The sequence below is a fragment of the Aspergillus japonicus genome, assembly GCF_003184785.1.
Source record: "Aspergillus japonicus CBS 114.51 unplaced genomic scaffold BO86scaffold_3, whole genome shotgun sequence".
In the NCBI taxonomy this organism is placed as follows: domain Eukaryota; kingdom Fungi; phylum Ascomycota; class Eurotiomycetes; order Eurotiales; family Aspergillaceae; genus Aspergillus; species Aspergillus japonicus.
The window spans coordinates 841,063-853,841 of record NW_020291640.1 but is presented as its reverse complement, the minus strand read 5'-3'; the positions used below and the strand labels follow the sequence as shown (position 1 = coordinate 853,841).

Genomic DNA, 12,779 nt, shown 5'->3' with positions numbered 1-12,779 from the left:
GTGACTCGCGTGTCACATCGTGTGTATTATCCGTGTATAATGTGTGATACTCGCGTCTGCCCAAAGCTTGTTTCCTTGTATGGCTATCGGTCTCCATTGTTCGGGTACCATGGAAATGCCGCGAAGTTCCTGTTCTCGCTGGGTGTAGCTGGGGATTTATCAGGTCTGGCTTGCCATCGTCTTTGTTAGCACTCGCCTGCCACTGCCCTTGTGGTGAGTATGACTCTCCCTGGTCATCTGAAATCAATCTCGTGGTTGTCACCTCGTTTTTTCGAGGCCAGGGCGTATATATGATTGCTGGTGAGACTCTATGGTTTGGTCGGAAGGGCTAGGGCGCTTCATATATCAGGATACTGGCAGGGGATATCTTTCTTGTTTTGTAAGCAATTCAAGGGACTATACGTGGGCTATGTGGAACAATGTTTTGATTCTTTGGTGGTTGGTTGGTTAATTGTTGGATTGGCTAGGTTCTCTGGGTATAAACAGGCCTGATGAATCGCCTCGGTTCATGTGTCCGCCTACTGAAAAAAACGCCCGGCACATCTGATTTCTGTAGGGCGCATTGGTCCATTTTTTCTTGCTTTCTTATTCTTTTTTTTTACATGTGTTTAGTGTGGTGGGTGGTAGGTTGATTGGCCGGGCAGGCTATGCCTTCCGATATAGCACTGGGCCCGAAACAATATATAACCACAACCTAACTCATCACCCAGTCCAGCACCACCAACCAACACCCCTAATCGACAGTTCATACCTGCTACAAAAGTGACTGAACAGATCCGAAACACCACCCCACTCCCATCGAAGCATACTTCCAATACAACTAACCAACACCCCAAGCCCTAAGCCCAAAACCAAGCGCCAATTTCATCGAGCTATTGCGGCTTGAACAGAGAGCAAAGCTTAGTTTCGCCTTCCATCAAATAGGCAAGATGGCCGAGCGGTCTAAGGCGCTAGGGTCAGGTAACCTGATCACAGATATTCGCTCTATCAGAGCAGTATTCCTAGTCACGCAAGTGGCGTGGGTTCGAATCCCACTCTTGTCATTACTTTTTGCTCATACTCCATCCCCCCTTACCCTCTTCCGTAGCGGGAGAATCTCATACGGCACAGGCGAAGGAAGGGGCGGGATACATTTTTCTCCCCTTTGACTGGGATAGTCTACAACCCCCATGGCCTCCGCGCGGCAAACACGGTGACTGCATTTTATACCGGCTGCAAAAGTTGAACCCCCCCGCTATATCAATCTAATCTAATCTGATATCCTGATCGCATCAACGGAGTTCGCATCTATGCAACACCCCTTGCGCCGAAGGGTCCACCCCCCCCCCTCTCCACCGTGTGCATCCGCGTCGGAGGTCGGAGGGTCAAAACAGGGTCATGCCCGAGGACCCTTATTCGGTGCAATTCTGCAGGGGAGATTTGTTCGATCACATACATTACAACCAGCGCCAACGGTGTTGTGAGCGTGAAGCTTGATTAAGACCGACGGTCCCATGCCTGCCTACGAGTGACTAGGAGAAACCCAGGGAGAATGGTCCCACTCAAAGTCGAGCACCATGCGGATACGGTTACGATTCAATTAGTGATTAAACTGGGGTGAGGTGCAGCGGACGGATTCTGCGTAAGCTCATCGCTTCATCAAATATGTATAAATCATTAATACGGGAACGACAGATCGGGCAGCGGCTCATCCAAGCGCCACCCGGCGTGGCCCGCAGGAGGTGCGAAGTGCCCACCGGCCTCGACGGTCCCCGGCACCGGCTGCATCGAGGAGAGATACATCATCGGCGCCGCCGGTATCTCCCTCACACCATCCGCCCTCCCTGCTGGGTCGTCCGCATACCATGACTCCATGTAAGCCGGGCCTCCACCGGGAACCAGCGAGGGCAACATGCCAGGCGGCTGTGCGCCGGGCACACCTGCCGTGGAGGTCGGGGGCGGGAAGATCCCGCGCAGATACGAGGGATCCTCGGAGGAATAGCCCGCCAGCCGTCGTTGTAGCTGTTCGTACCACTCGCGGTTCTTGACGGCTACGACGTGGTACCATTTGCTCGGGACGCGGAATTTCTGGTTCTCGCAGGCTTCCGACAGGGCCTGCGATAGGCGATCCAGGTATTCGTCGACGTTGATCATCTGCGGAGTGATGACCTCACTTAGAGGGCCGAGCTGGGTCATGTAGTAGATACGCAGAAGGGAGGAAACCCCCAAGATCATCCGCGTGTAGGTCATGTTTGGTAGCTTGCGCATGGTCGGAATGTCGCATTGCAGGAAGACGTCGAGGAGCTGCTGGGCAGAGAGTACCCATTTTGTGATTATCTGTACCCGCGCCGCGCTGACCGGCACATTGGCCCTGTGTCGCTCTGTGTCGCCCTCGAGAGGGGGGAGTGTGTAATACCTGCGGGTTGCTGCGTCGGGGTCGCGGTAGCCCTCGCCCGCGGCTTGTTCGTGAATCGCAAGGTAAAGGTAGTGGTATTCAAGATTCATCCAAGCTAGAGAGAATGAGTTCCGGTGAAATATCATCAATCGCGGACGTATATACGTACTCGTGAACATATCCTTCGGAATCGACATCTTCCACTGCATCATGCGAGTGTCGAACCACTTGAGGATCGGCAACATCTGCGATTCCAACATAGGAGTGTCGGTCAGAGTGTTGTCATGACCTGCAGCAGCCAGTGTCTCATCCATGATCCGCTGCAGCCCGAACCATGCTGCCAGTTGCTGGTCCAAAGCACTGGTCGAGACACTAAGATGCCTGATATAACCGCCGATAACAGCATTGTGACAGAGCATGTTCGGTCGACGTGTCTGCATGCTAACACTATAGACAAGTCAGTCACTCAAACAGTAGAATGCCGGTAAACGAGTAGCCCGTACTTTGATGCGAAATGATAGCAGCCGAGGACGGCCCGGGCCTGGTCACTATGTACTGATGGGGGCAATTCCCCCTCACCCGCATGGCAGCGCTGGGTTTTGCGACCAACGGCACCGGCTGCAATCCCAAGCTCTAGTGCCATAGTGGTTGCGATATGCGTGTATTGATAATACTGCCCATGCATGGCTGATTTGGGAGGGAGGTAGTAGATAAGCATTACGAGGAGGGCTTGTACCAGATCCAGTGACTTTTCCTGCCTTAGAAAGAATCGTGTCGCAAAGCCAGCGAGAAGTTCTTCATGTAAGACGGTCGCGTGCGGTGTTTCAAGCGTTAGCGACGCTGCTGCGATGATGGACAGGAACAGCATTGGCTTCGTCCTGCGCAGGAAGTCGGCACTGGTGTCTCCTGGAAGGACAACCACCGGAAAGAATTGAGTGAGTTCAGAAATGAAGACGGACAGCAACATCTGTGCCGTCTCCAGAGCGAGGATACCACGGTCGACGACATCTGCAGAGCCAGGCGAAGAGCTCATGAATGTCGAGCTAGTGGTGCTGACATGGGAAGGGGGGTTGGCAGCCGGGCTTGTCACGATCGGGCGAGGAGGACAAGATGACGACGCAGTCTGTAAGCGGGCGGAGTCGGAAATGGAGGATGCAAAGGGTGTTGCTGTTGTTGTTGTTGTTGCCGCAGCGCGAGTAGGAGCCGTCTCTGAGACGGGACTTGCAATGGTGGCGGTAGCGGCGGAGGCGGCAGCAGCAGTGTCCGCGGTGGTGGTGGGGGAAAGGGAGACCGTGGCGGCAACGGTGTCAACGCCGGCTGAATCCGATCTTTGAATCGGAGCATTCTGCTCGTGGAGTAAAGCGCGTAGGTCGCGGACGTCTTTCTCAAGCTGAGCGACCCGTGATCCGGTCTTTTTTCGAGGCTGGCGTCGAAGGGTGTGCGCAAAGACACAGATTCGCCTGGTGCGTGTGCAACGTTGGCATTGATGCGCAATATTCGGATCCGGCAGACAGCGGACCTTGAGGGCTCGACAATTTTCGCACGACTGGTTCAAGGGCGGCGTTGGACCTGACGGATGATGCGGACGGGCAGCAGCAGACATGATGCGCGCAAGGTGCAAGAGTTCGCTCAGGACGGTGCCTGCAACTCTGCATTGATATTTATTAGACTTGCGTAGTGCCAAGACCGGTAGTGGAGGTTCGCTTGTCTGTGGGGAGTCAGCAGGTGCAGATCAACATCCCTGGCGAGGCCCAAGGGATTTGTGGCAAGCATTATCATAGAGTAAGAGCTAACAGCTCATGCTCATATGAGAACCGGGGCTCCCCTCCTCACCCAGAATTGTGATCGTGCTAGACGATGGGCAGAAGGGAGTTCATAAAGGCTCCAAGGACAAGTGGTGTGGGCCGCTGCAAAAGCAAGCACGCAGGCACGCAGGCACGCAAAGGTGTAAGATGCAGTCTAGCCACTGAGTGGGGGCCCAACGGAGAGATAAAGCATCGGAGGTCGGTGGTCGATTTCGCACCCGAAACTCCGACAGGGACTGCTGACTACCCTGAGATTAGCCGGTGCAGGCCGCGGTTCACAAGGATGATGTCTGAGATGGCTGCAAGTCGGGTTCTGGAAGCACAATTGGTGCAATGCACAGCACAGCTTATCCCTACATTCCGGGGAGTTTTGGGCCTTCACTGCATCCAATCTAGATTGAAGGGCGGCTTGGTTGCTGGGCAAAGAAAAGGGGAAGTAGAAGTGTGGAAGTGTGTGGAAGTTGGAAATGTGGAAAAAAAGCGGGCTGCGGGCACGGGAAGTCAATTCTATTAATGCCTGAGGTGTCATCCTGCACCTTGACTCCCCAACTCCGAACCAACGGTCTTTAGGATTCTTATCCTTAGATAGGGGAAGCCGTTACATGCTAAATTATTCAGTAACTAACCAATCACATCCCTCTCTGCTGATCATAGGAGACATGCTGATGTACAAAAGCTTTCCAGGTAGTCGTCACCTAGAATTCGAATCATCTACAGCGTCGCCGGGTTCACCATGCAGTAGTCCAAGTTATGAACACTCGTGTCGGGATTGCCGGTCCAGGTACTACCTCAATTAGCCGATCAATGCCACTCAAAGTCAGACTCCGGGACCACTCACGGGAAAGGGTGCGAAGTGCCACTGCCTCCGAATACCGCAAAAGTAAGGATGAAGACACAGATCTGCGTCCCGCCATCCAGGGCCGCGGAGACAATGTAGTTATACTTGTTGAAAAGGTGAGGGTGGTAGCGACGCAGCCAGAACTGGGCGCCGAAGCCAAGAGCGAAATAGACCGGGATGGAGGCATTAATGCCGACGAACAGCCAGCCCATGTACCACAGAATGATAGAGGTATTGAGGTAGGAGAAGATGCCGGAGGGGTAGAAGCGGTGTGCCAGCCAGAATGGAACAGGCGCGACGAAGCCGACCAGATAGGAGATTGTGACCCACTGGTACCGACCGCCGATGGAGAACATGTCCTTGGCCATACTCCAGGCAATCGCAAGGCTGTTGAACTGGTAAACTGAGATCAGCCGGGATTCTCGTGCGCGGGAAGCCAGAAGGGCACTTATCTGAACATTGGCACCGCTCCAGATATTGGTACCGTCTTCGGAGAGCAGGATTTCTGATTGATTTTGCACGATGCTTCAAGACGGCAGGTCAGTACACACATAAATAGAGCAATTGTAGACTAGAACGGGGTCGCACATCAACATCATCACATAATTGAATAGGGCTCCAATAATGCATCCGCTCACTTGCACGAAGAAGGTGCACCGCGGCGATAAGTGAACTTGCTGCGCAAGTCGCAAATCCTTGGCTAGAACCTGTCCCTGCTGGAGAGAGTTATACGTAAAGCAAGTGAAGTAGAGATCTGTGAGCACATTAGCAACAGAAGGTAAGAGTACACACGGAGAGACACATACTGGCCAAGGGCTTGCCAGGGAACATATAACCCGCCAACATCTGACAGATTGGCTGCACATTGAACTGGAACCCGGTTAGTCCATATTGGGCGCCGAAGAAGAGCATGAAAAGAAGCGTGAGCAAGTTGGCGATGATGAACCCCCACCAGGGGAGCGTGGACTTCATGGCATACAGACAGCCCATACCGACGGCGAAACTGCCAAGGAGCACTGCTCCCCACCACCAGAGCGGCGTGTCATAGTACAAGTTGCGCAGCATGAGCCGGTAGTGTGGGTCCAAAGAATCGTCATTCACGCGACGCTGCAACCGCGCCTCCGGGGTCTCCTGGTTTGCCCAGAACTTGTATGTCTCAGGCTTAAGCCACTTCTTGAGCTGGCTCGGGGCAGCCCACGCCCAGCCCACCTTGATATCGTCGAAATTCCATAGCAACATATGCGTCAATGTAGCGGTCAGGCCCATGTTCGATGTGATCAGGTAAGCAACGTAAGTGCCGGTCAGCCAGGGCAAACCTTGCTCTTGCAGGGCTTGAGGATCAACGGTATAGTCCGCGTTGAGAATGAGGGTTTGATTGTAGGCATTGTAGTTTGTGGAGTTTGAGTCACCATAGTAAAGCAGCTGAGACAGGAACGGGAAGTCCTGTGAGCGCCAGATGTTACCATAGTACACACCCATGAAGAGTACAATGCACCCTATGTAGCCAATAAGGTTGTTGGTCAGGTAGTAGAGCGGAACCCAAAGTGGCGAACCAAGGGATGCTATATAGTTCCAGTCGAAACAAAGGGAGAGGAATCCCAGCCCTTCGTTTCCGGATGCACCACCAAACAGGTTGGTGAATACCAGACTGTGCTGGTTGGCCAAGCAGAAGATGGAGACACCCTCCAGAACGGGGAAGATGTATTCGGGGATGATCGTCCAGACGAAGAGCGCCCCGAAGAAGATATAGAAGATCTTCAATTTTGCCTTCGCCTCTTGCTTGTCCTTGTGTATGGACTCGAGAAGAGTAGTGATGGGCAACGTCATGGGCCAGATCATCTTGGTCGGGCGCACGATCACATCGCGCAAAAGGCCCGCAATCCCGAATCCGATCAGCTGAGAGGAGAGGACGATGAAAATAGCGGCGGCATGGTTGGGATAGCCACCGTAGAAAAGCTGCTGGGCCGAAAGTGCTTCAGTGGCCAGTGCAGACTGGGTGGCAGCCGAGGACATCAGGGCAATAGCAGCGTGCTCTTTGGCGTTGAATGGCCCGGGGTTCAACAGACGTCCGATCATGCCACGACGGGGGATGGCATACGCCATAGCTTCTCCAAGAATATAAGCAATGACAGTCAGGAAAACCTGGGAGACGTAGATGGTCTGCGGCTTGAAGTAAAAGATCTCCTGCAGCACACCACCAAAGATAGACAATCCAGCCCCTGTATGAGATTAGTCAAAGACGCCGCCTGGCCTTTGGCAATGCAAAAACATACCCAGGAAAACCATCCGAAAACTCCAAGGGTTGAGGGACGGATCATCCTCGACCTTGATGATCTGGGTGACTAGATCCGCCGCAGTGCTCACCACCTGATCGCTCTCGAAGCCCTGATCCCCGTCAACAGAAAACGTTTCTCCCTTCTCAAGAATCCTGGGCTCCGTCGAAGATCGGTCGTATCCGGACTTCTCCTCATACTTGCCAGCCAGTCCCTCGTCAATCGGGAGGTCTGCTTGTTTGATCTCCATGATTGCAAGGATGAGGAATGTGCGTCCTTGCACCAACACCCATGGCGGATGGAGTTCCCAACTTATATGACCTAAGGGGGCCCTCACACCCTTGAAACCGGCCGACCGGCTTGTAGCCCAGTGGCGGCGGATTTAATTTGCAGCTGATAAGCGAACCATACATTGTTAGTCGCTAAGTTATCGTTCGATACTTAGCTCCGACGCAACGCGGCATGCAGCATCAATCTCGAGGCTAAGCATAGGCTAAGCATCGGCTAAGCATTTTTAGTGGCGCTACCCGAGGGGACTAGGCTCTAGCTGATAAGGACCCTGCTCGGTTACAGTAGGCCTAACGTAAAGACTTCTGCGAAGTTCGTGGTCTTGTCTCGGATTGGGCGCGATAAGACACACCCCGCCCATTTGGTGGGGGCATCAACGAAATCCTTTCTCGCACTCCGTCGGACTTGCGCGGTGGGTGTCGGGTCCAAGCGACAGACACCCCAGGGTACTGGATATCAGAACGGTAGTTACCGCCCCCTCCAACAGATTGCCGGGTCACTCGAACAAATTTTGGGGTCGGAGGGTCCAGGGATGTTCCCCATGGTACTGTACATACTGTGAAAACGGTAACTGCCAAAAGATTCATTTATGTTTCTTACAACCAAGAATAATCTTGGAAATTCGATATAGCACGCTCTCTGTAAGCCAATCGTGTAGAAAACAAGTAAGCAGAGAAGTAGTAAGATAAACAATAGTGAGTAAGCACAAACACAAATCAATTGACGAGGGGTATGCAGTAATGACAGAGATCTGTGCGCAGTGGCAGCTTTGCTGCTCTGGCTTCAATCATATGACAGGTATTCACCAGTCCAGACTATCCAATGGGGTAGAGCCAAGCCGACTGAATTGGCAATAAATCTAGTAACAAGACAAGCTAGATAGAGCAGATGTGTGTTCCTCATGGACACCCCACTTTGAGCCCGAGCTGTTGAACCAATTGTTCGTTGCATGGGCTGCTGGAAGTCGCACTACTACTGCAAGGAATGCAGAGGCTTGTAGGGTGCATGAGGGGCTTGCATATCTGGTCGTCTTGCCCTACCCGTCTGAACTGGTCCCATAGTCGAATGGCTTAGGTAGAGCATGACCCGCTGGTCATGAAGCTTACCATTATAGTCTCAATCATTTGTTATTTCAGTGATATAATTGGTGTACTTCATACATACGAAGACAACTACTTGGGCCGGATAAATCGAGAACTATACTATAATGGGGTTTCGCTGCCACATCGCCATCGTGGCCAGGACCTGCCCGCCCGCAAGCCCCGCCAGCACCTTCATCTGCAGGTCATAGCTGGCAGCATAAGTGCCGCGAATCAGATCCTGTGTTCCCCCGGGCAGGGTCGCGATCACCCCAGTTGATTGTAGGACCTTCTCCGTCACATCTGCCCCCAGAGACTGGGTCAAATGCGAGCGAAGATAGCTATTGTGGATAGTTGTGATGATGGCTAACCCGATGCAGCCGCCCATCACTCGCAACTGCGCAATTGCTCCCATGGCGACCGCTAGAGAAAGATAACAGACAAAATTTCCCTGTCAGCAACGCTTTTGATCGCTTCACCCGCTAATATCGGATTGACTTACCATGGTCTCTTTTTTCTGTAGCATACGGCGTCATCAATGTCAACAGTGGGATGTTGATCCCGCATGCAAACCCAGCAAGGACCTGGTAGCCATATTGACGGGCCGAGATGCCATGTTGTCCGGACACCGTTCCTAGGAGCACGTAGGCTACCACTTGCATCAATGAGCCAATACCAAGCAGATACAGCAAGGGGACCTTGAACATCTTTGCGACGGTTGAGGCCAGAATTGACCCGACCGGGGCCGCCACTGTGAAGGGAATGAACCGGATGGCGGCATGAAGGGGGGAGAGTTGATTGACCATCTCAAACCGCTGCGGGAGTTCGAACATAGTCACGAACCAGATCATCCCAAGGAAGACCGCATTTCTGAAGATCCCCAAAAGAGTTGATCCTTAGTACCGTGCTTTTTCATCGAGAGAAACAGGGAAGTGTACTGTGAATAACTCACAGGAGCATTGCGATCCACACCCGGTTCTGGAAAAACCGCCAGGGGAATACAGGTTCTCGGCTCCCGGTGCTCCGTGTCACTCGTCGCTCCCAAGCCACAAAGATTACCCATAAGGTCCCTGACACAACGAGTAGCGTGATGGTGAATGCCGATCGCCAGACGTATTGCTCGTTCGCTTCATCCAGAGCAGTCACCAGCAAAAGGGTCGCGGCCAGGAGCAGGGTAGCTCCGAGAATGTCGACTCTGAGAAAGCTTTTCCGCAATGACCCTGTAAGATCGAGGCCAGCGCTTACGCGTGGCTTGTTATGGTGGGGAAAGTTGTTAGGTAAAAACAGTATTAGAAGGACGGCGGCGATAACGCCCGGGGGGACACTGTGTTGTGTCGTTTAGCGGCAGAGACAGCGAACTAAGGAGAATAAGGGAGACCTTACTTGAGAAAAAATACCCACCGCCAGGTGGAGTGTTGAGTGATTGCACCTCCAAACAATGGGCCCAGAAGAAGCGAGAAGACAAATACCACAGAGATCAAACCGGTATATTTTGCATACTTCTCAGGGGGCACCATCTCTAGGACAATGATCGTGCAGAGAGAATAATTACCCGCGCCACCGAGGCCTTGAAAGGCGCGGAAGATAATTCTGATCGACGAGGGTTAGCATCCACAGCGGAGTGTCGTGCACCTTGATTACTGTTGGGACTCACAATTGTTCCATTGTCTGAGCAGCACCACAGGCTGCGGAAAAGACTATAAACAAGCCGACGCCAAGAAGAAGGCACGATTTGCGACCGAAGATATCACTGAACTTGGCGGCTAGTACGAGGACACCTGGTGAGCTTGATTAATATCAGCAAGGCAGTTGGGGAGTGGCTACCTACCGGCATATCCAAGCATGTATGCCGTGCTAATCCAGGAAATCTTGTTCAGTCCGCCCAACTCAGTTGTTATACTGACTAGGGAGGTTGTCACGATAGGAATCTCGAGATTTGTCAAAAAGAGGCACAGGCAAAGGCTTTGAAGTCCAGGTAAGCGCGGTACATATAACGCATTATAGCAGGACCTTGGGAAGGTCAAACTCACGTAGCAGTAATTACATGCAATCGAGCCCCGTGAAGGTAAGGTGTGGTTGCATCAAGGTCACCATTGGGTGCTGTTGCATCTTCTTCAGCTGCAGTCTGAATGATGTGAGGTTGCACACTCGGTCCCGGCTTAGGTTCTTTCATGGTTGACAGTGAGCAAGTATGGGTCAAAGAGAGCTTCGAGGACAGAAACTTGAAACCAGAAGCATTGGGATCTGGGAACCTTAAAGACCTTAAAAGAAGATGGATGATTGTAGGTACCATCCTTTCACTACTGCCTGATTAGAATCTGATTGGTCCTTTCGCTTATAGAATTTAGTGCTGACTGCCGGGTCACGGGGTGTGGTTATGGTTAACTCTAGTGCTTATGTTGGTTCTTTTGACATCCAAAACTCAAATGAGGGGCACGTCTTGCTTTGCTCTTATATTTAGACATTTCTTATTGAACATGCGAAGATGATATCTTTACCGTGCTCGGCCTCGTCCAAGGCTGCAGCCTGGGACAACTCTCTGACTCAGGCTGACCTGCAGGCAGTCAGCTCAGACCGTCTCAGCTTTCAGATGCGGCCACTCTGGGAGTCATCTTGATCAATACCAGTCATTCACTGTATCAGAGCCTGCAGCTGACTCCCCTCCATCCTCTTCTCCATTTTCTCACGACAAACCAACCTCACCACCACAACACATCCTCATCTACGGCAGCGCAACCGCGGTTGAAACCATGGCGACTCAGGGATTCCGCGCAGGCGTGGCTAGAAAGGGTAACGCGGTTGCTGGCTGAGGGGGCCACTGGGCCGCATCTCGTGCGGTTTGGGGATGGGGGCTTGCCCCGGCTGATTCCGGGGTTACATGGCTTGCGGGAGGGAAAGCCGGTTCCGGGGTGTAAGTTAGTGTTCAGCGCTGGAGAGCAGAGTTGATAAAGATGATGATGTTGTTGTTGGACTGACGGATTGTTGCCGTATAAAGAACAGTTCAGGTGTAGATCGGAAGGCTGCTAACTCGAGAAACATGATTGCAGAATTGAATATAGCTTTACAACACATGATGACTCTGATAAGCGAAGGCTATGAATAGAGCGATGGCTGTGGCATATTCCTGTCTTCGAGACGAATACCCGAGGGCTTTTATTTGGCGGAAAGAGTGCCTTTGGTGCGCGGAATGAATTAGTACCTGTGATGCAGTGGAGTAAACTTCCTGAAAGTCCATAGTCCCAGGATGATGTATAGCGGTCAACCGCTTTTCTTTCCCACCCCCCTCCCCCCTCCCCGCCTCTCAGCGCACTTTTTACTTTCTCCAGGAGGAGGTTGATATGACGTTCTGCGCCCATGCGGATGTTGCTCTAGCACAAAATAGCATTGCTCGTGCCCCAACCACTTTGATTAACACCTTCATTAAGCGCAACAAGCCAGTTCATTATGCAAGAAGATCCTTTGAATAATGACAACTGGGTAGTCAGCTGGTGATTTGCGCATTTGTCCCATCTTCGAAGCGATTGCGGGTACGAAGCATGGACTTCATTAGCTATCGAACAAATATTTCACAGACCTGTTATGTCCAATCCAGGATATTGTTCAGTACATGGAGAGCTGACGTTCTGTATATGGGCTCGCTCCTAGGCTTCGATGTGAATGCTTCAGCCAGTCGCAACAAGAGATTCTCATCATATTGTGACTGCCCATGTGTACCAATATGATCCCCACGGGTTTTCCTGGTAGAGCCACCAATGATCACCGAACCTCAACCGGGCGGCGAAACTGTACGATTATTCCGAGAAAGAGAGATGTCATGCTCCGTTGCTGGTCGCAACAACGCAAACCCCTATGGTTTTGGTCTCGCCAGTCACAAGAGCTCCAAGCCCTGCATAAAAGGACCCACAGGCCATACGTAGGGTGGAACCACCGGAGAGAGCGGGTTAGAATAGTTCGTGGGCGCACGATGCTCGTGAGCCACGAAGTTCCCGCTACCCCTGACTTCGACAGTTAGCTCTTCGATAGCCCTACTGAGAGTCGGGAATGTGTATGCAGGGAGAGAGACGAAGGAATCGTCTATCGGAGCCGAAAGGCAAGGGAGAGCGCTAAACCATTCTGGAAAGG

General features: G+C 52.3%; 3 protein-coding genes and 1 non-coding gene across 4 annotated transcripts; 1 reads left to right on the top strand and 3 right to left on the bottom strand.

Moving 5' to 3' along the window:
* Positions 1-923: 923 nt before the first annotated feature.
* On the top strand, positions 924-1,043 carry BO86DRAFT_t32. Its single transcript has one exon. It is a non-coding gene; the product is annotated as a tRNA-Leu (tRNA).
* Positions 1,044-1,656: 613 nt separating this feature from the next.
* On the bottom strand, positions 1,657-4,305 carry BO86DRAFT_353115 (uncharacterized protein; the record flags this gene model as incomplete). Its single annotated transcript, XM_025669511.1, has 4 exons — positions 3,678-4,305; positions 2,878-3,581; positions 2,544-2,821; positions 1,657-2,489 (listed from the first exon to the last, which is right to left on the bottom strand). The coding sequence occupies exons 1-4, from the start codon at positions 3,975-3,977 to the stop codon at positions 1,657-1,659; spliced, it is 2,115 nt and encodes a 704-aa protein (XP_025532491.1). The 5' UTR covers positions 3,978-4,305.
* A 585-nt stretch (positions 4,306-4,890) lies between these two features.
* Positions 4,891-7,540, bottom strand: BO86DRAFT_302837 (OPT family oligopeptide transporter; the record flags this gene model as incomplete). The annotated part of the gene is made up of 6 exons (XM_025667547.1): positions 4,891-4,963; positions 5,018-5,420; positions 5,466-5,542; positions 5,606-5,771; positions 5,824-7,236; positions 7,291-7,540. The coding sequence occupies 6 exons, from the start codon at positions 7,538-7,540 to the stop codon at positions 4,891-4,893; spliced, it is 2,382 nt and encodes a 793-aa protein (XP_025532490.1).
* Positions 7,541-8,775: 1,235 nt separating this feature from the next.
* Positions 8,776-10,831, bottom strand: BO86DRAFT_431971 (putative MFS multidrug transporter; the record flags this gene model as incomplete). The annotated part of the gene is made up of 7 exons (XM_025675778.1): positions 8,776-9,080; positions 9,160-9,527; positions 9,610-9,981; positions 10,059-10,247; positions 10,312-10,435; positions 10,486-10,619; positions 10,688-10,831. Coding segments are annotated over 7 exons (1,636 nt in total), but the record flags the coding sequence as incomplete, so codon positions are not given.
* Positions 10,832-12,779: the final 1,948 nt, after the last annotated feature.